The sequence below is a fragment of the Brienomyrus brachyistius genome, chromosome 16, assembly GCF_023856365.1.
Source record: "Brienomyrus brachyistius isolate T26 chromosome 16, BBRACH_0.4, whole genome shotgun sequence".
NCBI classification, from domain to species: domain Eukaryota; kingdom Metazoa; phylum Chordata; class Actinopteri; order Osteoglossiformes; family Mormyridae; genus Brienomyrus; species Brienomyrus brachyistius.
Window position 1 is genome coordinate 16,203,365 of NC_064548.1, and position 24,451 is coordinate 16,227,815.

The 24,451-nt window shown below is 44.5% G+C and overlaps 2 protein-coding genes across 3 annotated transcripts in view; both read left to right on the forward strand.

Annotated features, from left to right (window-relative positions):
- Positions 1-14,001, forward strand: part of LOC125709751 (inositol polyphosphate-4-phosphatase type I A-like) — a 47,473-nt gene extending 33,472 nt beyond the window's left edge. Inside the window, 13 exon segments of the mRNA XM_048978522.1 lie at positions 44-152; positions 1,787-1,804; positions 3,579-3,762; positions 4,303-4,521; positions 5,330-5,474; positions 6,815-6,847; positions 7,676-7,848; positions 8,551-8,674; positions 8,828-9,095; positions 9,887-9,984; positions 10,266-10,378; positions 10,674-10,828; positions 12,806-14,001. Coding sequence (XP_048834479.1) covers positions 44-152; positions 1,787-1,804; positions 3,579-3,762; positions 4,303-4,521; positions 5,330-5,474; positions 6,815-6,847; positions 7,676-7,848; positions 8,551-8,674; positions 8,828-9,095; positions 9,887-9,984; positions 10,266-10,378; positions 10,674-10,828; positions 12,806-12,986 — 1,820 coding nt within the window. The 3' untranslated portion in view covers positions 12,987-14,001.
- A 4,158-nt stretch (positions 14,002-18,159) lies between these two features.
- Positions 18,160-24,412, forward strand: si:dkey-4e7.3 (uncharacterized protein LOC402865 homolog). 2 transcript variants are annotated; one of them, XM_048979437.1, is made up of 6 exons: positions 18,160-18,266; positions 19,019-19,205; positions 19,786-19,965; positions 20,644-20,755; positions 21,464-21,600; positions 23,946-24,412. In XM_048979437.1, the coding sequence occupies exons 2-6, from the start codon at positions 19,026-19,028 to the stop codon at positions 24,291-24,293; spliced, it is 957 nt and encodes a 318-aa protein (XP_048835394.1). In that variant the 5' UTR covers positions 18,160-18,266; positions 19,019-19,025; the 3' UTR covers positions 24,294-24,412. The 2 variants fall into 2 exon arrangements, with proteins under 2 accessions (XP_048835394.1, XP_048835393.1); XM_048979436.1 differs by having other exon boundaries at positions 18,176-18,265; positions 19,011-19,205.
- The last annotated feature ends 39 nt before the right edge of the window (positions 24,413-24,451 follow it).

Genomic DNA, 24,451 nt, shown 5'->3' on the forward strand with positions numbered 1-24,451 from the left:
AAACATGAGCGCCCTGGAACGCCTGTGTCTTCTTCCCCCATAGATCATACTTATGATGTGGTCACCATCGGGGCCCCGGCCGCCCACTGCCAGGGGTTCAAGAGCAACGGCCTACGGAAACTCATTCACAAGTTCGAGGAAGCAAAGAAGAAGTAAGTGTTTGGGAGGGTAGGAATGGGGGGGGGGGGGGGGGGTGAGGCAGAGTTCAATGTAGACAGATTGGCTGCTCCGTGCCCCTTAGACCTGTTATCAAAAGTCAGCCAAATGGCTGATTTATTTTTATTTTTTATGTATTTATTTGGCATGGTTCCAGCCCACCTGTCCTGAATGGGCATGAACAGGCTTGCTGTTTATTCTTATCTGGAAGTGGAAAAAGGCTGTCATCCTCTCAGCTTCTCACGGTACTCTGCAGAAGACATGCTTTTCTTCCATACAGGCTGAGGCCTCTTTCCAATCTGGAATGGCTGGTTAATCTCATCATAGATGTCCCCTTCGTTACCTGACACCCAGGCCAGCTCCGGTGGGGGGGGATGAGGAGCAGCCCATATCTGCTGTGCACCTCAAATCGCCTCCTGCTTATTTTCAGTCCCCTGACCATTGACTCTGGCAGGTCTTCACTGTAGGGGTCTCCTTGGTGGGTCCCCACTGCGGGCTTCCTCTTTGACATTTCTCCACCGTAGGGGTCCCTTTGGTGGGTCCCCACTGCAGGCCTCTTCCTCGACATTTCTCCACCGTAGGGGTCCCCTTGGTGGTTCCCCACTGAAGGGTACCATTTGCTCTGCTGGCAGAATATTCTCTTCAGTTATATTTTTAGCACATTATCCTTGCTGACTTTGGTGGTGTGATTCATAGTTTTACATGTCAACTAGGCATTTGCTGAACCGCATCCATCGTGAACGAAATGACCTAAAAGCAGAGATACCCCCAAATCCACTGACTGAAATCTGCGATCTTCCGGCACACACCCAGTTCTTAACATTGGCCCACCTACTCCCATAAACCTCCACTATCCTGTTAACGTGTAATGATCGCTTGGTCTCGGGTTTTCCGATGACCCTCGCTGCCGGAGATTCTCCAGTGTCCGCAGATCACTGCACACCGCTGTCTTAGCGTCGCCATCGCACTGCAGTAGTTCTTCACCTATGACGGCACTGTGCAGTGCCACACTGCCTACAGCCCTGCTGCCCCCGCACACGTTAAAGTACACTGTGTGTTTAAATCACTCTGCTGGGTTCTTTTAATATCATCGGTAGGTGGAGATGTCTATAGAAACTGCATTTCTCATTTATATGTAGAGTTATGGTAAACTTTACCTCAGTGTACTTCCATTCTCTTGAGCTGTGTTGTGTAAAAATAATAATAATAACAACCGCTGACGACCATTTGTCGTGTCTCAATGCTATAATAATGTTATAATTATGCAACAAAATAATGCTAATATTATAGCTGATGCTAATTCTTTCTCCTAATAATAGCAATAGTTGTCCTGATGCTAATAATTACAGTTATGGTGTTAGCTGTTGTATCCACTGTGGTGAAATATCATAATGAACATGTTTTGCTCCACTGCCTGGTGACTGGTGTGAATTGCTGCTTTTCCTCTGCTCCGTCTCTGCCTCAGTGATGACCCTTGTGCTTTGGCTAACTGGAGCTCTTGTTGCTCTCTGCTTCTCCTGCATTTAAAAGCAGTTTCTGAGGTGAATTGATGCTGGATTTCTATTGTTGCTAATTGTTGCTATGTTTTTTTTTTTTTTTACTTTACGTTTTACGTTTTTGTTAAAATCAGTGCTTACGAGGAGAGTTGGTGAGTCTCGTTTCACTTTCAGCGGTTAAAATGACGTGGTTACATTTCCATGTTTTCATACACCAGTGACCTCTGCACACATACATGTCGTATGCGTGTGCATGTATGTGTACCGTACATTTAAACAGTTAAAGGGACTGAAGAAAGTGCATGTTCATTGCTGCCGTGTGCCACATCTCTGCTGTGTGCTTCTTATCATTATCCCTTCTTTTTCCCAGCATGACTTGTTCCGAAACATTCACGGGCGTAGTACTCGTCAGCACATTCACCACATAGCTACTGCTATTTAATTAGCTAGAGAAATGGAAAATTAGCAACAAGGAAAGAAACAAGATTTTGAAACCACTGGTGGGTGAGACTGTCATGCAGTGCCAATCCTCTGCTGGTTAAATCTACTATCCTTTATTTACTTTAATTGTCCCAGTGAGTTAAACCCCACCCACGTACGATTTCCAAGTGTAATGTCTCTCTTTGCTCAGCCGCAATTTAGCGACAGTTACTGCAGGAGCTGCATGATAACGCATGAAAAAATGGCACGATTAGACAGTTCTCAGAATCATCATGGATCACATTACGTATGTGTAATTTAAAGGTCAATAGATGTTGGCCATGGTAACGCTTCATCTTCAAACACCTCTGACCGCTTGATGACTCTCTTTAAACAAAGGCCTCTTCAAAATTAGTCCGAGAGGCTGGTTGCTGAGCGATAAGTACTGGCATGAGTTTACCAGTATAAAATGCGTGCTTTTAAAGTATGTAAAAAGAAGCAAGATTTTCTTTAAAATCCAAAGACAATCTACAGTAACTGTGGGGACACCAGGAGAAGTTACGTTTCGCCGTTGTGTTTAAGCCAATGGCAATAAGAATATCCAAAACGGTACTGTGTGGCATAGAGTAATAAGTACAGGAGTGAAATTCAAACGTGAATCCTCTGGCCTACTCTGGGTCTCAGGCTAAATCAAGTAATAAGTAATGCTTTAACAGACTTAGATCAGCTAATATTATCTGACCCATTTGCATGTAACCACTGTCACACTTACCATGGCACTCAGCAGCAGATCCTGTGCACGGGCAGATTTGTGCACGCACCAGAACGGCACGTTTTTCAAAGGAGCTCACTGGGGCCGTGTGAAACACTCCTGGGTAGTGATTTGTTCCATTTCTGCCTGTGTTGTCCTGCTCTACTATTGGGGTGTCTATGGTTCAGGTGTGTCAGGAGAATGTTCTTCTGGTCCACTAGAGGGAGCCAGGGTCTTGTAGACCCCGCCCCTCCTCCACCGACTAGATTAGTATTACTTCTTCAGCATGGTCCCTGAAGCACTTGACTGCCACACATCTGTGTGCTGTGAGAATCTGATGTAGGTTGCTGTCGCTTAGGTTTGAATTTAAGGAGCTGGCACTCTTTGTCGATAGACCATTCCTTCCTTTTACCGTTTTTGAAAAATATGCCACGTACCACAGCTGCCACTCCATAAACGAGTCAGCAGAACTGTGACTTTTGTGCTTCCCAAAGGGGAACCAATCAGTCATGAAATAGGTCCCTGATGTTCCTCACTTGCAGACAAGCTCCTGAGATGGTCCTGCATGTTAATGTTGCCAAACCTCAGTGTTCCTCTTGGTTTGGTGTTGCTGATTTTAACTGTGTTCACGTGCTTCCAGAAAGGTAACCCCCTCCCCCATCGCCTCTCCCTCCCCCCCTCCCCCATCGCCTCTCCCTCCCCCCTCCCCCATCGCCTCTCCCTCCCCCCTCCCACCCCACCCCTGCAAACAGCAGCGCAGTCTCCAGCTCCCAGTCCATCGTGTTCGTCCCGCAGGACACCGTCCGTGCCAAGGAGATCATCGCCCATATCAACACGCTGAAGACCCAGGTCAGCTACTATGCAGAACGGCTTTCCCGCGCTGCCAAGGAACGCTCCTCCAACGGCCTGGAGAGGACGCTGGCCATCCTGGCGGATAAGGTAGGCAGATCTAGGGCACCCCCCTGTGTCCCTCTGACGACCTCTGACTTCTTTGCCTTATGCACAAGTACCTCTGGAAGTACACTGGAATGCGCTGATCTTCACATATCCCATCTTGCTCTCATTTGAGACAGACTGCAATGTGCAAAAGTCTTACACAGTCAAAGAAAACGATGTTTAAATGGTCTTCAAGTTTATCGAAGTGTGTCAGATTAGCCTTTTGAAAACGCCTCTGAAAGTCACCCCGGTATTTGCAGCAGTCTCTCAGTACAACAATGGATTCTTTGATTTGATCTCTAGCACATTTTGTTTGTCTAATCAATACCTCACCAGGCTAATTAACTAATTGATTAATTAATTTGTTTATTCATTGATTGATTTATTGAGTTCTTCTTAAATTTAATGAATACATGGAATAGCTGAGGTGCCCTTGAGGGGAGGTTTGGAAACCAAACCTCTATCACAGACATCGAGGTACTGTGAGTGCTTCAAAATATTAAAATGTGACATATATCCCCCCCCCCCCCCCCCCCCCCCCAGACACGTCAGCTCGTGACCGTGTGCGACTGCAAGCTCCTTGCCTCGGCCATCCAGGCCCTGAACGCGGCCCGGCCCGAGTATATCGCCTCAAAAGCCTCGCCATCCACCGTCGACGGAGACCAGGTGGTACTTCGCAACGACCAGGACACGCTGGTTGCCAAGTGGGCTGGGGGCAACAGCCGGTCCTCTCTGCACGCCAACTGGCAAGAGGAGGAGTGGGTAAGACCCAGGGCTTACCGACATGTCAAACCTGCTGGAGCGGAGATCGCCCAAGTTCAGCTCCTCACAAGCAGGTGATGCTGTAGCTGAAGGCTTCCGGTATGAACCCAGAACGGAGGCCTACACCTGGAAGTGCTTCCATGAAAATTCCATTTGGATATAAACGAGTGAAACATCATGACTCACTTTTCGTGAAAGCCATCAGTTACACAACAGCTGTAAAATGTAAATGCAAAAACAGAGCCGTTTGTGGTTACGTAACCTTTGTTGGTGAAAGTCCAGCGTTTGCCAGATCCGTGAATACTATATTTTGGTGTGTAATTCAAGGTGGTCTTAAAAATATATGACACGGGATTTATGTGTTTCCAAAGGAATTTATTTTTCTTCAGAGACAGTGCTCGTTTAAAAATGGAAGTGATCCCTTCCTAATTTTGCAGGATGTAATACAAGCACTAAGGTGATATCAAGTGGCATCGTGTTTCTTGGAATAGACTTCAGGGTCACCCTCACCCTCTGAGCAATAAGCAATTATGGAAGATGGCTGCATTTGTGGGAGTTTTACTTACACAAATATGTTGAGAAACAATTGGTTCAGAGAGATAACCAATCAGTTTGTAGAGGAGGTGGGGCCAAGCAATATAGGAGGCAGGACCAATCAATCAGATACCTTGGTCCTGCCTCCTCTAGTTGGTTAGACCCACCTCCTCTACAATCTGATTGGTTATCTCTCTGAACCAATCATTTTTCCTTCTGCCCTCAGAACATTTTTTTTTTGTAAGTAAAACTCCATCCTCCCATAATGCTTCAGGAGAAGGTGTGGCTGAATGTGGACAAGAGCCTGGAGTGCATCATCCAGCGCGTGGACAAGCTGCTGCACAGGGACAGGCTGCAGAGTGACAGCAGCGAGGATGTTTTCCTGTGCGACCAGCAAGGCAGCACCAGCAACAAGAAAGGTAACCAGAGGACACAGGCATTCTGGATAAACCCCAGCCCAGAGGAGTCTTCCTCATCCACTGCATGTCCGCCACAGTCAGCCCCATCGTTTTCGTCGACATCACCGACATCATCGACAGCTCCATTATTGCCATCATCTTCATCAGCATCTTCATCATCTACACAGCCTATCCTGAGCACTGCATGCCAGTCCACCTCTGATTGTAGGTTCATAATCGTTTTATCACAGCTTTCTCCTCATTAATCATTTCACCTTTTTCTTGTTCTGTTTCCTTTTCTTTGTCTGAGATCACACAATCTACCTTGACTAAGAAATTCACTTCCCAGTGACTAGCGCTATAATTAAGAAAAAATAACTGAGAAGCAGCTACAAAATAAAAAAAATAAAATCCTGCTGAGCATTTGACAGTTTACTGTGTCCGTGGGGGTGTTAACCCTCCCCCAGGTCCTATGATCTGTGGAAGTGTTCCGACCCCCCGCCCCTCCCCCATGTCCTCTCTCTGTGCATCCGTCGCATTTCCATCCTGCATCTCTGCTTAATGCGCTCGCCTCTGTCTCCTGGCAAGTTTCTATGCAAGTTTTACTCATTCCATCACTTCATTGGCACGACTGCAATTAACAGAAAAGACACTGATTGACAGGCCAGATATTAACTAATTCAATAAGTAGAAATCTTACACAGCGTCTTAAATAATTGAACGGTAGTGTTAAAATAACACCCCCAAAAAGCAGTTAAAGATTTCTGTGTGTGCATTTTAAGTGTATGTGTGCCAGACTCTTAAAGGTCTCGTCCTTGGGGTCTGATCAGGGCCGTAGCCAAGGTTTGAAAAACAGCGAGGTCCGAGACCCGGAAGTTAGGGGGGGGGGGGGTGTCCTCATCAATCACATTATTGATACCGTCCCCTTCATAAGCTGTTTATTTTTTTTAAGTAATTAGTTATGTGAAATGTTAGTTAGCCTATTTTTTATTAAGGTGGATGGTTAGCTTCAGATCTTATTTTCAGCTCAGACTCTCTGATGCTGGTCCGCCCAGAAACTTTATGAGACCTTCCTGCCGCTGGTCTCCGTAGAGTCTGGAAGCTCGCCTTGCCCTGTAGTTTGGTATTAGAGCTTGTCGCTCAGCTGACAGACTGCGGTCCTGTGTGTGTGTGTGTTAAGTAAGCAGCCTGGCTCTGCCTCGCCACCTGCACAGTCCCGTCCCGCGGCTGCTTCGGGCCGAACAGGAGCACCGCAGTACTGCAGCAGAACCGCTGCGGTCTAACTGGCTCTGAGCTGCTGCCCATGTTGTCTCTGACGCTTCCTAACCGTGCATGTCGCACCTCCCCCCCTTCCCGTCTAGATGGAAACCCAGGTGGCGAGGAGGCCTCCCCAGGTAAGAGCTTCCCCCCACCCACCTGCTTCACGCCCCCGCTCCCGCCCATGGCCCCGCCACTGCGCTTTCTGCAAAACGCAAAGTCTCACAGCCCAGATTATTACTGTAGCACCTGGTGTCACCAAATTACTGTCATGATAAGCTCTGTAGGTACTTATAATAGCTGTGATCTTTCGTCTTTTCGTCTTTTTATTAAATCAATTTTTAAAAGAGCAATTTTTTTTTTATAATGTGAAATGTATGCGGTCTTTGTCGGAGTAAGTAATATGACTGAATCACTGCAGTGCTGACAAACGGGGGGGGGTCGCTAGGGCTGCTTCAAGGGGACATTAGCTCCCATCAAATGTTCTTTACCTCCCTTCCCAAAAAAAGAAATGCACACTAATTAGTTTAAATAGTGTTCTTATTCTTGTTTAATGATTTAAAATCAGACTCCACCCCAAGTAAAAGGCTTAGCCCCTCTTTTCATGAATTTCTAGTGATGCTCCTGTTGACAAGCATGTGAAGTGTGTGTATATATGTGTGCGTGTGTGTGTGTGTGCATGCGAGCTGGTGTGCATACACGTGCGTGTGTGTGTGTGTGTGTGTGTGTGTGTGTGCATGCGAGCTGGTGTGCGTACACGTGTGTGTGTTTGTGTGTGTGTGTGCATGTGAGCTGGTGTGCGTACACGTGTGTGTGCGTGTGTGTGTGTGTGTGTGTGCATGTGAGCTGGTGTGCATACACGTGTGTGTGTGTGTGTGTTCGCGCGCGTGCGGTCATGCTCTCTAAGGCGTGCAGCCGCTGACATACCGCGTGCACCTCTGCGTGACGCCTCTTCTCTCGCTCAGGGGAATGGAGCGAGGCCTTGTACCCGCTGCTCGCCACACTGACCGAGTGTGTGACCATGATGAGCGACAAGGCCAGGAAGTCCATGGTGTTCCTGCTGATGCAGGACCGGGCACCCACCATCGCGCTGGACCTCAGCCTGCAGTACCGCCGAGACGTGGTCTTCTGCCAGACGGTCAGCCCACGGCCTTGTCGTGAACCAGGGTCTCTGACACCCGTTTGGGGTTCAGAGGGGCTCGTTAGATCATAGCATGGCAGCCGTAGTCTAAAATCCACAGGTATATGCTGATCTTGCAAAGCCCGTCAGATCCGTAGCTTTCCAAGGTGCTGCAAAATGTACACAGGTATCCTGCCTTATTCTACTGGGCGAATCAAGAGGGCTGCCATATGCTGTATATGTAATGAAAGATCCTTTTTTCCGGCAAACGTACCAGTTCAGCTGATTTATTTTGCCGGATGCCAAGAGTGGGTGGTATACTTGCGTTTGTGTGCGTGTGTGTTTGAATATTTAAGCCAATTCAGTTGCATGACTGTGAGAAGAAGATAAGTTCAGAAGAGTCGAGATAGGGTGGGGGGTGGTGTCACACGTTCGCGTGACGATGGCGATACTATGGCAAACGCTTATCTGCAGTAACTGTCGGTGTCAGAGCCTAAACGGGAAGATACAAAGCATGTTGAGTATTTGATGAATGCTAATCCTTTTAGAATTTTAACGAGAAGTAGATTTTGTAGTTTTATATTTTTTTCCGTTAGTTGTGTTTATTAGAACATTTTGCCAGTGAGTGAACTTTCTGTGTAGTCATAGCGGTTTGCCGCATAAATACCGCCTTCATCTGATCAGTCTGTAATCGCTGTGATTATGATTCTCTCCTGGCAGCTGACTGCCCTGATATGCGGCTTCATCATTAAACTGAGGAACTGTCTCCATGACGATGGCTTCTTGAGGCAGCTCTACACCATTGGTCTCCTGGCGCAGTTCGAGAGCCTCCTGAGCACTTATGGTAAAGAAACACACACGTCTTGGTGCTGTGGGGTCCCCAGTCCTACTGGAATGTACTGGAATGATGGTTCTAACCCAAGGGCGTGTGTGTGTGTTTCTGTGTGTGTTTCTGTGTGTGTCTGTGTGTGCGCGCATGTGTACACCCACGTAACAGGAGAGGAGCTAGCAATGCTGGAGGACATGAGCATAGGCATCATGGACCTGAGGAACGTCACCTTCAAGGTGACACAGGCCACCTCCAGCTGTGGCCCCGACATGCTGCCTGTCATCACTGGGAACAGAGACGGCTTTAACGTCCGCATCCCGTTGCCGGGGACCATGTTTGACGCATTGCCACGGGAGATCCAGAACGGCATGCTCCTGCGCGTGCAGCCGGTGCTCTTCAACGTGGGCATCAACGAGCAGCAGACCCTGGCGGAGAAGTAAGGAGACATGGAAGGACACAGTCGCTAATTATCTCAAGAAGTGACGAACTCCTCAAACCTCCATCAGTCTCACATTTAAGCTAAATGAATATGAACCTATCGGGCCTCGTTGTGCTGTATGAGCGGCTAGAAGATGAATCGTCTGCACTTGCCACATTTATATCTTTCTTAGCAGACGCTTTTGTCCAAAGCGATGTTCAAGAGAGGCAAATGGCACGTTACAGACATATGTGCTGTCAAGGAGTCTGCTAGGCATGAGTGCAGCCAGGCGGAGCTTCCAGGGAATGTCAAGGTACAGGTGTAAGCAGGATTGGAGAAGGAGCCGCACAGCAACTTCTAGCCAAGCAAGAAACTAATAAGACAATTCAAGGACAGAATTGCAGCATTAAGAACATTCAGAGAACACAGAGATGCATCAGGCTAGTAGAAGAATTCATGGAATAGATGGATCTTGAGGTGTTTCCTGAAGGTGGACCGGGAATCTGGTGATGGGATGTGGTTTAGGCAGCGCATTTGATCATCCAGAAACCACACAAGAGAAACGTCTGGAGAAACATATTAGCTTGGCAACATGATTGGTCGACTGCTGTAAAAGCTAGTGATGGGCAAATGAAGCTTCATGAACCGTTTGCTGTATTTTCTGACCCACAGAGCAAAGCAAGAGCGCCATCCTTTGGAGTAAAAAAATACAGCAATTGGTTCATGAAGCTTCATTTGCCCATCACTAGTGAGAGCTTCTGCTTACCTCTCTATCTGACGCAGCATTTTCCTTTGATTTTTTTTCCAAGGTTTGGAGACACATCTTTACAAGAAGTCGTCAATGGGGAGAGTTTAGCTCGTCTGAATTCCTACTACGAGCAGTTTAAAGAGGTCTTACCTGAAGACTGTGAGTCCTCATTCATCTTCTGTCATTGTCTTTCATGAAACCTTACTTCATGTTATTTGCAAAGGTTATTTCTGCATATGTATATGTAGAAAGCTAAAATGAGAGGTAGCCTTAGTAGGTCAACGTTACATTTCTGTTTCGACTTTCTGAGGCCGTTTCCTCTTCCTGTAACTTGGGTTAATTTGCTTGCACCTGCCTCAGGAGTGGAACTTGACCTGAGAAAGTGCTCTGAGTCTGTGAGGTGATCTTGGTTCACGTTCCTGGTCTCCCTGGATCTTCAGGTCTACCTCGGTCCCGCAGCCAGACCTGTTTACCGGAGCTGCTGAGGTTTCTGGGCCAAAACGTTCATGCCAGGAAGAACAAGAATGTGGACATCCTTTGGCAAGCCGCCGAGGTAGGTGGTAGCACAATGGCCGGTCAGCCAGGCAGTTACACTCAAATTACCTGTCACAGCAGGACATAAACTTTCAGCAGGAGTAGCAATGATGTACAAGTAGTTGACAACTTTATGAAAAAGTTTATCGTAGTAATTTATACTGTTGGATATTAATCAGTTGATCTACAGTAGAGCCCCGGTAGGAAGCTGAATAAGTTACCTTGAGGTTACGAGCTGCTGTTTTTCACCCTCTATACGCTAGCAGTTAGCATCCGGTAGGATTTGAAGCATGACCCATCCTCTGCCCACCTAGATCTGCAGACGCCTGAACGGCGTGCGCTTCACCAGCTGCAAGAGCGCCAAGGACCGCACGGCCATGTCTGTGACGCTGGAGCAGTGTCTGATCCTGCAGCACGAGCACGGCATGGCGCCGCAGGTCTTCACGCAGGCCCTCGACTGCATGCGCAGGTAGGTGCCCGGCCAGGCTGCCTGACCCAAACCCTGCTCTACTGCTGGGACAGTGCCAACTACAGGGGGCGCCATTCACACCCACAGCATCGCTGTGGCTATAGGCTGTGTAAGCAAAAGTTAAAAAAAATAACAAATTAAAAAAGAACAAACCACCCAAAGTTATGAGTAGTAAATATTCCAGACATATTTATGGTATGAATTTAGATTATTTTTATTTTGGTTTTCAGTTTGTTCATGAGCCATTAATTCACTGAATCCAATACCTTTTTACGCATACTTTTACCTAACTAGATTACTAAGAAGAGTTCAAACTGGTGGAGAGATTCTTGCTAGTTCTTTGATATTTTACGTATGAGTCTGCATTCCCGTTTTAGTTCTTGTGGTTGTTATTACCCTAGGAGGCTGCTGACTGATATAGGCCGCATTTTGGTTTTCTTTTCACCATGAGAATCTGCGTGAGATTTATTTAATGGGTCACGGCAGGCAGTCAGCCACAGGATTGTCGAAGGGACCAGGTCGCCAGGGTTAAGGACGGCCGGGTACTTTGAGGATGCTGGAGCAGTAAATTTTGACCTGTTCACAGTTAGAGACTGCAGGAGGAATGTCAGTGCCGCTGTTTAAAAGGACAAGGCCACATGGTCAGTTATTTATCCAATAACAGTTTTTGTATCTCTACATACGTCAACTACTGCTACAAGGCAAAGTAGTTAGACAAAAGTTTGCCTGGTTATCTGAACTTCAGGATGGATTTGATACAAATGGTAACATAGTCACAGCTGGCTCTGAAATTAAAGTCCCCACCCCTGAAGTTAGCAGTTGTTCCTTTCCGCTTAATGTCTGTTTGACCCTTAGCGTCCGGCAGTTATACTTTTTGCTTGTTCATCTATTCGCCTGAGCTATGAGGGAATGTTCGATTTCCAGCGATGGAGCTCTTAATCTTCCATCCTACATCGCATCCCATCCATCCGTCACCCCCCCCGCCCACCCCCGCCTCCAATTCTTATGTGCTGACGCTGCTGCCAGGAGGAAAACGAAAGGAGGGGGGCGCCCCTGTGCTCCTGTTAAGAGGTCTCTGCTTTACGAGGGAGGGAGATGGCCAAATGAGGCGCGGTTGATTGGACAGGCCTCAGGCCCTGCGTAGTGGAAGAGCGATGCTGTTTTTCCCTGCCTGCCGTCACTTCCTGTTCCTTCTCGTGTCTCTGTCTCAGATCTCTCCTATTTTTTCCCCTTCTAGTCGTTCCGATGTGTCAAACAGTCCTTTAAAACAAACAAACAAGAACAGAGAATTCCTGCATATTTAGTTTCTCTGAGATCGTTTACTGGTAATAACTCCTTGGAGTGGCAAGGAATTGTGGGATATCTGTCACAGTTGACGCTACCCCTCTGCGGCTCTGTGCTTGTTGCATGCTGGGAAGAAGCATGACTGCACTGCATGGCCCCCCCAAACAGCCCCCCCCCCCACCCTCCTGTTTGTTAAACATAGAGAGCCATCGCTGTTTCTTACTACTTGCTCTTTCTTTTCCTTCCAAAGACTACAGAACATTTCTGTTAATTTTCTCTTCTTTTTTTATTCTCTCTCTCTCTTTTTATGATGGTGAATTTCTTTTTTGTTTGGTTTCTTTTCCGTTGTTTTCTTCTCTTCCTTTATGTGCCTGTTTTGTACTTCCTCATTTCTTCCATTCTTTCGGCTTTGTTTTTCGCTCACTTTTACTTGATTTCACTGTTGATTTATTTTGATTTTGTTATCGATCGACTCCTCCGCCATGTCCCCACCCTCGGCCCTGCCCCCACCCTCGGCCCTGCCCTCTCACCTGTCTGTGCTCTCATGCCATCTACTTTATTACTCCAACTATCTCTTATCGTCACCTGCGCCCCCCTCCTTCATATGCCGTCCTTTTGCATGTCTGTCTGTCCCTCCTCTCTGGCTCCTGTCCTCTTCCTACCCTGTCCCCCACGCCCCCACACCCCCAACAGCATTGGGACCAGGGAGGGGGTCACCCAGAAGAACCTGAGTGGCCTGTTGCCCGTCCGGGACTTCCGGCTAGACCCCAGCCTCCTGTACTCTGTGCCTTTGCTGGCCCTCAGCCCCAACCTGCTCTTTGTCTGGTTCTTCCTGAGTGTGGCCTGTCTGCTCGCCAGGCTGCGCTACAGCTGAGGGCTCTGGGGCTCGGGCACCAGGACGGACTGCTCCGCCACAAGGCTCCCCGCTTTCTTCTTTACCGCTGCGTAGCCTCAGAGCTGCATAGCAACCCCCCCCCCCCTCCCCCACCCCCATTTCTGCCTTCTAGTTAAAATGAAAACCTTTGGGGAAATAAACACGTGTTGTTTTTCAGAGTCTGAACAGCTGACATTCTCATGTTACACTTTAGCTGTTCCCAGACAGCTCAGCTGAAGTGCAGCTAAATGTAAAGGCAATTTGCTATTTAAATACATATATTACCTGGATTTGCATAAACTGAGGGTTCTAATAAGATTTTTACACTAGCTGTAAACAATGTTCTTAGTCAAAGAAAACTTTTCCGTTAGGCTTTTGTGATAGTCATGCTTTGCAGGTCTTCCTTTCTAATGTCAGATTTTGTACAATATAATCCAGGCCCGATGCTATTAATTCCTGTTTGTTAGTTGGGACTAAGTGGCAGTTTTGTGCTTTGGGTTCGGCGAGCTCAGGTGACCCTACTGGTGTCCTGTTTACTTTTTCAATTTATATCTGCTGCAGCGGCTGCTGTAGTTTTTCAAGAATGTGTAGGAATTATTATTAACCGCTAATAGCCTTTAGGAAGATTACACTGCGTGTTTGATTACTAAACGTTATAATGGTTTAAGTTAATTTTAATTAAATACAAGGGGAAGAGTTTTGTTTTTTCACAGACATGTCGTTTTTTTAAAACACGCGAAACCACAGGAGTTATTAAAATTATTTATTTAAACCTGAAGAATTTTTGCTTACAAACATAACTAAACTATGATGCATTAAGTGCAAACAGAAATAATAAAATACTGAAAATGTAGTGAACGTGTCAGTATGGAGACATATATCCCGATACTTTCAAAATATACATGTGTGACAGTTTTCTGTCAAAATCGCAATGACGTTAATTTTATTGGACAGTGGGACGAAGCAAAAAAAAAATAAAATTATTCTGTGCTTGGGAAGCATGTGCCAAAGAAAATGGACTTTTTATTTTGTGGAGCATAAAAGTATTATAATTATCAGTTGTATAGGCAGTCAGCCTACTGGTACAGCTATAGTACACTGAGGCTGCTCTGGGCTCAACTTGACGTCCTGCTACGTAACTGTGACGATCAAATGTTTGTTTTGAGTCCTGCCTGAATCAAAAAAGTGTCTTGAGGGCTAGATTATTATGGCTGTCAGAATTGTCAAGAGAAATTGATGAGTTTTGGGGTATAAGCTAGGTTATTAACGAATCATTTTGTGCAATGGCAATGTTTACGTTATAAATGAATATTTAAATATTTTAAGTGTTTCTTTTGTCAGTAATTCTATTTTATTACCATAAATATATTTATTGTAGATTATATGCAAAATAAAGGTTCTTTAGTTTTATTTTATTATTGTTAAAATAACTACTAATATTACGATTTCCCTGGGTTTACTACAGTTTTATGTTTCTTTTACTGTGTGGATAAATTAAGAGGTCTTCCTAAGGATCACTGAATAGGATCACTAAATATTTTCTGCTGTTAAAACAGATGAGTTTGTCATATATTAGACTATATGTACATGCATATGTAATATATGTGTGAATCTACAGTATTTTTCATTCTGTAGTCACTTTGTCATTGTTTGAGATGAAGCCTGCAGGGAAAAATGCACATGGTTTAGAGAGCAATAGTTAAAAGAGTAAATAATGAATATAAAAATGAATATCTGTAACCTGAGGCGTCCACACTAACAGCTCCCTAATGAAAATACTCCTCCTGATACATTCACATTACACTGCTGCATAAGTAAAGCTTTAATAAATTTATGCCATTAATGGTTAACTATGTGGAAGTACAAGTTCTCCCTGAAATATTGGAGTAATAGCACAACGAACGCTGGACTTCTAAGAGCACTCAGTGTCTATTGTACTATGAAGTGTGACAGAAAGGGAATTATCACGATTCCTTGTTGTATCTACCCTTGTTTTCTGAGAATTGCCCCAGATGCCGCCCCCTCCCCCCCCCCCCTTAAAATAATTGGCTTTCCCCGAACCCCACATCCCATTCGCTGTCATCAGCCCTGGAAGCTTCCACTGTGTTCCTTCGACAGGCGTCGGCTTGTGTTTACTCATTGTCTTTAAAGCATTTTTTTTTTTCACTTGCTATCATCCTCTCTGTACTTGATCTCCCCTACCCCTCTCCCTGCCCTCCCCCCACCAGCGAGGGTTGTCGACGAGAGAACACCATGAAGAATGTGGGATGTCGCAAGTATGCTTTTAACTCTCTTCAACTGAAGGCCTTCCCAAAACATTACAGACCTCCGGACGGAACTTATGGGAAAGTCGAGACTTGATAGGACAGCGCCAGGTGAAAAGAGAAGACTATCGACGAAAACAAATTATCGTTACTTGTGTACTTATGGTCTATGTGATAGATAAATAGTTCCCGAACTCGTAAATATAGAAGAATATGTACATATTAAAGGTAAACAGGCAACTGCTCTATCTGACCCAAAGTTACCTCTATAGATAAAGCATGCTTCTCTGACATGGGTCTCCAAAAATCATTTCACTGAAATCTAGATTCATGTATGCAGACCCACTGAAGCACATGCCTCAGTAGAAGCCCAGTGGGTGTCGTCCACGGTAATGATGGCTATTATCAGTGACTACAGAGAAGCAAGCCATGGAATGGGCTGCTGGAATTTACTACATCGCAGGCCTACAGTGTGTTGGGGTTGGCGTAACACAGAGCTTTTCCACTGCACCCCAGGAGCTTTCTAGAGCTTCACTAAAGGTTCATCAATGCCTCCATAGGATCTTATAATTTGTTCAATTCGCAAGATGGGGGGAAATGTAACAAATGGATATATTCTTGTTTTATTTCCAAGTTTGAGTATGTAAATAAGTCTAGAGACAAAACTGACCTTTGCATACTGCATGACATGAGGCGGCTTCACATTTTCTAGGGTCTCCGATGGTTGGTAGACAATGTTGTGATTGTAGAAAACCTTCGCTGTACCTCCTTCGCTGTATTTTGCATATATCATAAATACTTGGGTACTTGTGATATGTGCTAGACAAATAAGTATTGAAATCATGTAATCTGCAGGCTTGATTGTGCACATGACGTCTTTATCAGCTGAAATATTAGCGCCATGTTCGGCTTCCTTTTATACACTTTCTGTGTTGCCTGGTTTAATCTGGATGCTGTTTTCTTTTGAGAAGCTCAGTACCTGGCGTGAAAGGTGATTGCATCTCAGGACTCTACCTTACCCAGCTAAGCTTTCACTCCTCCACCTGGCATAGGTAAAAGTGCGCGAGATGCACAGACAAAGAGGCGAGAAACACCAATCATCCAAAACACGACCCCCAACCCCAGCTATCTCCTTCCATGAGTCATACTTCCTCACTACATCTTCAGTCCAGACAGACCCACAATGCAACAGTGCATCAGTCTGATTTGTACACCCACAACGGCTGGTTGAACTCAACCGTGGGACTGTACATTCTGACGTGGAAGCTGAGCATGACTTAAGGTTCAACAGCCTCAACAGGCAGTGGCAACTTCCTCGTTTGATACTCTGTTTCCGTGGGTACCCCTCTGCCTTACTCGTGTTAACCTGCTTTTACATCGTTAACTGCCCACACACTACAATCAGCAGAGCTTGGTGCCTAAAATTTGCCTATTGTTCTGGGGTGATAATCTGTGAGCAGAGCCACACCCAGAATAATACAATCCTTGGGTCTTAGATATTAAAGGTTTAAAAACTAGCTGTATTGTAGGGTGTCATCAGGTCATATTACATTGTGTGTTTTTAATATTGCACAAACGTGTATCAGGAAGGTATCCACTTCCCAGCTATAGTTGACGACGCAGGAATGCTGCATATGGGCTGTGAGGAAGAATACGTGTATTCTGTATGAGTGTGTTTAACGGTGAACACTGTAAAAAGTAGGCAGTGTTCAAAACGTGCCTGAGAAATACGGTCCCTTTCTGTTGACCTATAAGAATGTTTATGACAAATATCGTGGAGTGAAATAAGTGAAGACTGGCGCTTGATTTCCTGTACTATTTCTTTTCCATTGTATTTCCAGATTTTTTTTTATCGACTCATCCGCGTACTTAATACAACATACACCTTCCAGAAGAAAGGTTTCAAATTTTCTAATCAGGTCAGGCTGAATTTGCTTGCGAATTTGTCGAGCACTTAGGGAGTGGCTCCTGGCTTTTCCACATGCTGTTAGAGCGTCTGTTTCTCTGCTTGGACGGTGGCACCGCTATATTACTATGAGCAATGAAGTCCCATTATCGCCATGTAGTTTCATGCGTTTTGTGCCAATGTGTGAAGTACACTATATACCCCACCCGGGAAACAAGTGATATTCTTCATTTAGTATGTGCGGGAGAGGAAGGGCAAAAACGAAAACTTAAAATGCATGTAGCAATGCCTCAGATACTGTATAATTATTTTATTAAAGGACAAGTTGTGAGATGCAATTTGTAATGCGTTATTGTATTCTGTACACATCAGTTTATTTTTATTGGCTCTATACATATCTAAGGTAAACTGACCGTAGAGGTTACGGTCCTGTTTAAATTTTAACCTTTTGCTTTTATGTTATATACATATAAATACTGTATAATGTGTGTGATATGCTCTCAAAGTTTTATTTGCAACGAAAGTTTTTTTTTTTTAATTATAACTATTCTTATTACAGTGAACTCTTGTGGAAGATCTTTAAAGATTTGTTTTGCTGTATAATGTGCTTTGTTCGCGATGCATTCCTGTATTAAGTTAAGCTATTAAAAATCATACCGGTCTGTTACTTGTCTGTCGCAATTTATTTACTTGTCTCGTCCATTATCATAGAAGACAATTGTTACATTTTAATGGTCTATTTTGCGACTGAAAGCGTCCGTTGCAAAAATATAGCTGTACTTTTAAAATCCAGTTTCTGAACTTCGGAATGGAAATTTGGTGGACATGGGATCATGGGAAATGCTGTACTTTCCAAAAAAAAAACAGGAAGTAAATAAGGTAAATACCCGACTGTCGTAATTTCTGTTATTTTATTAGTTTATTTCCCAAAGCACGCAACATAACTAACCGGTTTAAAAACACCAGTGGTAACAGTTGAAACGCTGGCTGATGCTACACTAAACTACATAATAATCAAAGTAGCACGTGTAGCCATGAGGCGCCGCCCCTTCGCGCGCGGCCTCTGCCTGCTTTCCTCATCGGAGTCGCGAGACAGCGGTCCAGCGAAAGGTAAGCTGCGTTATTCTGCATTGTCTTTCAACGAAAAGTCGTATTATATTTTATGTATCGCTATTCACCTATCTTATTGACCTGCGTTAATTACTTTGCAACCTGAGAAAATCGTTAAAAAGATGTATTGTTCATAAAGTTTTGTCATGCAGTTGTTTGCGTAACTAGTATTGTGCATGGACTGCCGAACCGGAGAGACCAGCCAAACCCGTAACCGGGTAAATTTTGCAGTATCATTAAAAATGCAATGATCAACAATCACGAAACAATTTTCACAAATAGCTTATTGCAAACCGAACAACCTTATTCGCAAAAGGCTGATTTATATTATTGTTTTTACCCAATTATGCATCGCGCAAAGAGAGTGCATTGTGAGGTGAGCACGTTTCGACAATTTAGGGGAAAAGAACTGACACGTATGTCTAGGTTTTCCAAAATTAGACAAGTGAACATGACTTAATGGAGTATCTGTGGTTAAGACCAATGCCGTGCGTGACCTTTGGAGGGGCGGGTGCTCCCTCAATGAACATTGCTCTCCATAAAAAAATGAGTGATTGTCTGTATTCGAGAAGAGACAGTCAATCAAAAGTGGGTAACTTTATGTCGTCCAAGTAAAGGGGCAGGTGCTCAGGCACTTTCAGCCCCCCCCCCCACACACACACACACACACACACTTTCTTTGCCTGGTCAAACACATTAGTAGTGGGTTTAGTGGCATGTGTCCATCTTTTCATGGCAAATATGGGCTCCAGATTCAGGATGGCAAAGAAACTGCTGGTAGACGTCGACTGTGGAGTAGACGATGCCCAGGCCATCATGGTGGCATTGGCCGTACCGGGCGTGCAGATCCTTGGTGTGACCTGTGTCCATGGCAACACCACCACCGAAAACGTCTGTAAGAATGTGCTTCGTGTTCTGAAGGCCTGCTGCAAACTGGAGGTAAGGAGGCCCACAAAACCATATCACCCTCTCGGCAGGGGTATATGAATGACAAAGAGCAGCCTTTCCCTGGTATGATTGTCTAACGCAAACTGTTTTATCAGCAAAAACAGCCTTGACTTCTACATCCGCAATCCGCTGCTGTGTGTTTAGTTGCAGGACTGTGAACTTCCTCTTGTAATTAAGACATTCAGTCTGCTGCCAAAATCAGTTTTATGGTTGGTTGGTTCTCTGGATAACGGGTTCAGAGAACATTGATGGTGCTGTTACCGCAAACACTAACAAGTCATTCACATGCAACTTTTTCAACTTTTATTGCCTTTATGTGGCTAAAAAACACAGCATCAGGCAAAGGGAACGGAACATGCTTTGCACAAGGTGGAAAGGAAAGGCTGTTTATGGGCAGCTCCATGCATCGGTCAATCTGGCCGTGGAAGCATAAAAGCTGTGAGCACTGGAGCAGAACTATTTGGTAAATAAATGGGAGGAAAGCCTCTGTGCCTCTGTACGGATGGCAAAATGAAGCCTGGTTTTAAAGTTCTGTGCTGCTGTTTAAAGCAAAAGGGTTTGGCTTCTGCAGATTCCAGTGTTCAGAGGTGCCTCCAAGCCCATCTTGGGGATCACAAGAAATGCAAGTTATTTCCATGGGGTTGACGGTCTGGGTGATGCCCCTGATCCCGAGGCTCCAGGCCTGGACATGGTCCAGAAGGAGGGAGCTGTGTCTGCCATGATCCAAATCGCCACAGAGCATCCTGGTGAGGTAGGATGTCATTGTCATGCAACAGAATCTTTTACTGCATTTCAGACAATAAACAGGTGTGGAGAAGTTTGCCGGGTGAAGCCTGGCCTTAGTAGTTTCCCCACAGGGATCAATGAAGTATTTATTATTATTATTTTATTACCTTAATGGAACTCTGGTGCTAAGGTAATTTGGATGGTGTGTGATTCTGGGGGTAAGTACTGTTTGCCTGCAATTGGAATGTTGTTGGTTCAAATCCCACACTGGCAGAGTGATTCCACTGTAGTTCTGTTAACCCCAGAATTTTACTCTAGGGACACTGTCTAATCCTGCTTTATGATCCTCACTTCTATGTCATTTTAGACAAAAGCATCCACTAAATCAATAAATGTAAATGTAGTATAAATGTTAGCATCAGTGAACCATGCTTCTAACGCAAGCAGATGCCACTGATAAGTTTACTTATGGATCACTTTGACACAGTGACAGAACTTGGCACTCTGTTAATTTTCCCTTTAAAGATTTATTTTTCTTTCATCATTCATGATTAGTTTAGCACATTAAACACCTGTGTTAGGAGGAAAAGAAAGGTCTTATGCTGCGTCATGAATGAGTTCGCCTAGAACACTCTGATTTCAGTGGAGGGGTGTAATTTGTTTTTTGTTTGCAGCAAAAAGATGTGTTTCTTGGTCTTCTCAGGTGACCCTTGTGGCTACGGGCCCCTTAACAAACCTCGCCTTGGCTGTGAGACTTGACCCTACATTTCCCCAAAAGCTCAAAGGCCTTTACATTATGGGTGGAAACACTGAGTGTAAGAATTTAATTTCATACCTACATCTCACCACCACCTGCTCCTCTGCAGTTACTGTTACTTCAAAGACCTAATTTTATAGTGCAGTTATATTTGGTGGCTCAGTGGGTGACACTGTCAGCTCACACCTTGAGGGTTGAGGGTTCAGATCTCAACTCCAATCTTTGTTCAGATTTTTCTCATGTCCTGAAGGGTTCCTTCTATCTTCTAGTTTCCACCCAAATAATTAGTGTCTCTGTATTGCATGGAGTGCATGTATGTGCCCTGTGAGGTAATGAAATAATATTCTGGGTGTACCCCAGCTTTCTCCTTTTGCTGCCTGGGACAGGCTCCAGGCCTTTAGTGACTCTGACCAGGATAATTAGTTAGAGGATGGATGGATGGATGGATGGATGGATGGAAGGAAGGAAAAATCCTCTCAACTTTTTTCTAATTTCTATGTATTTCTACGTAACTCTTATTCCTTAAGAGGAACCACTACCATGTAACTGATTATTAGACCATGGGTAATGTAGTGATCATACACAGGTAAGTTACTTGAAGATTGCTGGTTCAAATTCCAGTAGGAGCCCAGCTGTTGTACCCTAAGAAAAGATATTTAACCAGATTTTCTTCAGTGAAGCAGTTATTTGCATTTGGTACTAAGGACAGTAAACACACTTGATGATTGTGGTCTCTGTACTCAATGATTTATGCCTGTGTCTGCAGCCCGTGGTAACACAACAGTGTGTGCGGAGTTCAACTTTGTCTGCGATCCTGAAGCTGCTTACATCGTCCTGAACGACTACCTCTGTCCAGTCTACATTACCTGTTGGGAGTTCACTTGTCGCCATAAGTTGCCCTGGGTGAGCCCCTTTTGGCTAAGCGAGCGTTTACCCACTAGGGCTGTCATGATATCATCACGATTGTATGGTGCATGCAAAGTAATCACTATGTCTTTAGATAACGGGCGTAAAAATGTGTCTGGACGCCGGCTTTTCAGTAATACAGACGCTCCGCTGCTTACGAACGAGTTATGTTCCGAACAGCTGTTTGTAACTTAAAATGTTCGCAAGTCGTTATTCAGCATCATTGTAAGGGTATACGCAAGTACAAAGAACTAGGATGCTGGGAGTACGCACGCTACGCTGCTGCGCGGTGGGAGTAGCGGCCAGAAGTCGTACTAAGCGGAATTGGCGCGCAGGAAAAAAAATGTTGTGGACAGGAAATGCGAGCCCAACCAACACAATTTGGACTTATAGTCCTCTTCGTTTATGTCTGAAAGTTCGTAAGTGGAGGAGCGTCTGTATATGGATGTTTACTTGCGCACACAATTTGGTATTCAGATTAGTATTACCTAAAATATTAATGAGGCGAATTAAGTTTGTAATCTATAAATTCGACGTATCCTTATGTTTTTTTTTTTTTATATATTCCCTCCACCACCCCCCCTCTCTGGAGGACTGCTTTATTTCTGTTTATTTATTCTTTTTTTATTTATTTCCTCAAGAGAGGGAGAGGGAGAGAGAGGGGGACAGAAGGACGAAAACAGAGAAGGGAAATAGAGAGGGAGGGAGGGAAAAGAAAAAAAAAAGGAAAAGAAGAAAGAAAACCACAGATAATCTGCTACAATACCTGCTGATGAGAGAAAACAACAACCAACATCTGTACGAATCACAATGAGAATGTTAAGGAGCAACAGCCGATCAAGACAGTGTGTGTCTGTGAGAACCTGTGTGTACACCTGTATGTGTCTGTGAGAACCTGTGTGTACACCTGTATGTGTCTGTGAGAACCTGTGTGTACACCTGTATGTGTCTGTGAGAACCTGTTTGTACACCTGTATGTGTCTGTGAGAACCTGTGTGTACACCTGTATGTGTCTGTGAGTACCTGTGTGTACACCTGTGTGTGTCTGTGAGTACCTGTGTGTACACCTGTATGTGTCTGTGAGTACCTGTGTGTACACCTGTATGTGTCTGTGAGAACCTGTGTGTACACCTGTATGTGTCTGTGAGAACCTGTTTGTACACCTGTATGTGTCTGTGAGAACCTGTGTGTACACCTGTATGTGTCTGTGAGTACCTGTGTGTACACCTGTGTGTGTCTGTGAGAACCTGTTTGTACCCCTGTGTGCACACCTGTGTATGTGAGCGCGCTGGTGTTCAAAAGGTTACTCCATGTAAATGTCTAGTAGTGTGTGTGGGGAGCCTTATGTTTCCTTATGTTTAATACATACTTATCCTTATGTTTAATACATTCGGTTAGCTGAGCATGCCACATGCAAGTGTTTTGGTAAATCAGGGAACAGATGAGCACTGAAGTGGTGGTGAAGAAATGGTCAGTTCAGCAGCCATAACATTTTTTGAAAGAGGAGATATCCTGGACAAAGATGGTAAAATAGACATTGGTGTTATGGTGATACTTTTTGCAGTTTTAAGTTGCACACGTTTATTAAATATAAGGATGTGCCGAATTCATATTGATGACTAATATTTTAGGGGTACTGTACCTGTCACTCCCCCTGTTTCACAAAACTGACAAAACAAATAGAAAGTTTTTTAACTAACATTACGTCTAGCTAGCAATTTAAGTCACGGTGTGGATGTGGATGTGGATGCGCACCATAGACCGACAGCCCACACAGCTGCTAAGTAACAAGGTACGCATTCATATTTCTACTACCAATCAAATAGAAGTATGGACATGGCCAATCGTCGCTGTTTTACCCGCTTTTAACCGTTTACGGACAGGTTTGGATTTATAAACATAACCAGAAAGGGGAAAGAATAGTGGTAGAAGAAAACCAAGTGAGATTTTATTTGAAACTAAAAAAAAAATCTGGGGCAATTCATGTTCTGGGAAAGAATATTAATTTCCAGGACTGTTGCTCAAAAATGAGAACACCGGAACGGGTGTACTGCTAAACGGTTTACCAGATTGTGGACATCAAGTTAACATCCAAATAGTACCAAAATTCCAGAGCTCGGACAAATGTTTACGACCGTTATCTAAAGCCCTGGTGATTCTTGCGCGTGCGCTATATGAATACGAATATACTGTGACAGCCCTACCCACAATGCACTGTAAACTTCATACATTTGCTAATAAATCATTTGAATAGCAAAGAATCTTAGTATGAATAATCTAAGTCAATCAGTTCAGTTAAAGATCATTCGTTTTAATGTATTTTTCCCCTCAATTTCCCACAGGAATTCTGTGATGAATGGCTTTCCCAAGACACAGAGAAGGCAAAGTTTATGAAGAGAATTTTCCAGCACTCTATGAATGAGGCCTACAGCCCGCAAGCTGAAAAGGAGATGTTGGATGGTTTTGGTTTTGTGTCATGTGATTCCTATGCAATGGCAGCGGCCGTTGATGACTCGTTTGTAACGAAGTATGAGCAGGTTGCAGTTACGGTGGAACTTGCAGGAACGTGCACACGAGGAATGATGGTCCTAGACACCCTCGAGCTTCTGAATAAAAAGCACAAGGCTTTCCTTTTAAAGCGTGTGGACATGGACAAGTTCAAAAGTTTGCTGATAAATGCACTAAAATGATGAAACCTTGCAGCTGATAAATCCAATGTATTAACTGACAGTCTTAACTAAATCAGCGGATCAAAGTCTGATGCAACGGTGGCATTGAATAATTTTAATAAAATACTGATTTTACAGTGTTTTACCTGAGTCTGCATGTGCCACACTTTAATACTGCC

What these genes read in the sequence shown, in the direction of transcription:
- si:dkey-4e7.3 (XM_048979436.1), top strand. Translation starts at nt 18,191, where the DNA reads ATGAGGCGCCGCCCCTTCGCGCGCGGCCTCTGCCTGCTTTCCTCATCG. An exon ending in CCACAGAGCATCCTGGTGAG is followed by an intron (nt 19,966 to 20,643) that starts GTAGGATGTCAT and finishes TGGTCTTCTCAG; the next exon opens with GTGACCCTTGTGGCTACGGG. An exon ending in TATGGGTGGAAACACTGAGT is followed by an intron (nt 20,756 to 21,463) that starts GTAAGAATTTAA and finishes CTGTGTCTGCAG; the next exon opens with CCCGTGGTAACACAACAGTG.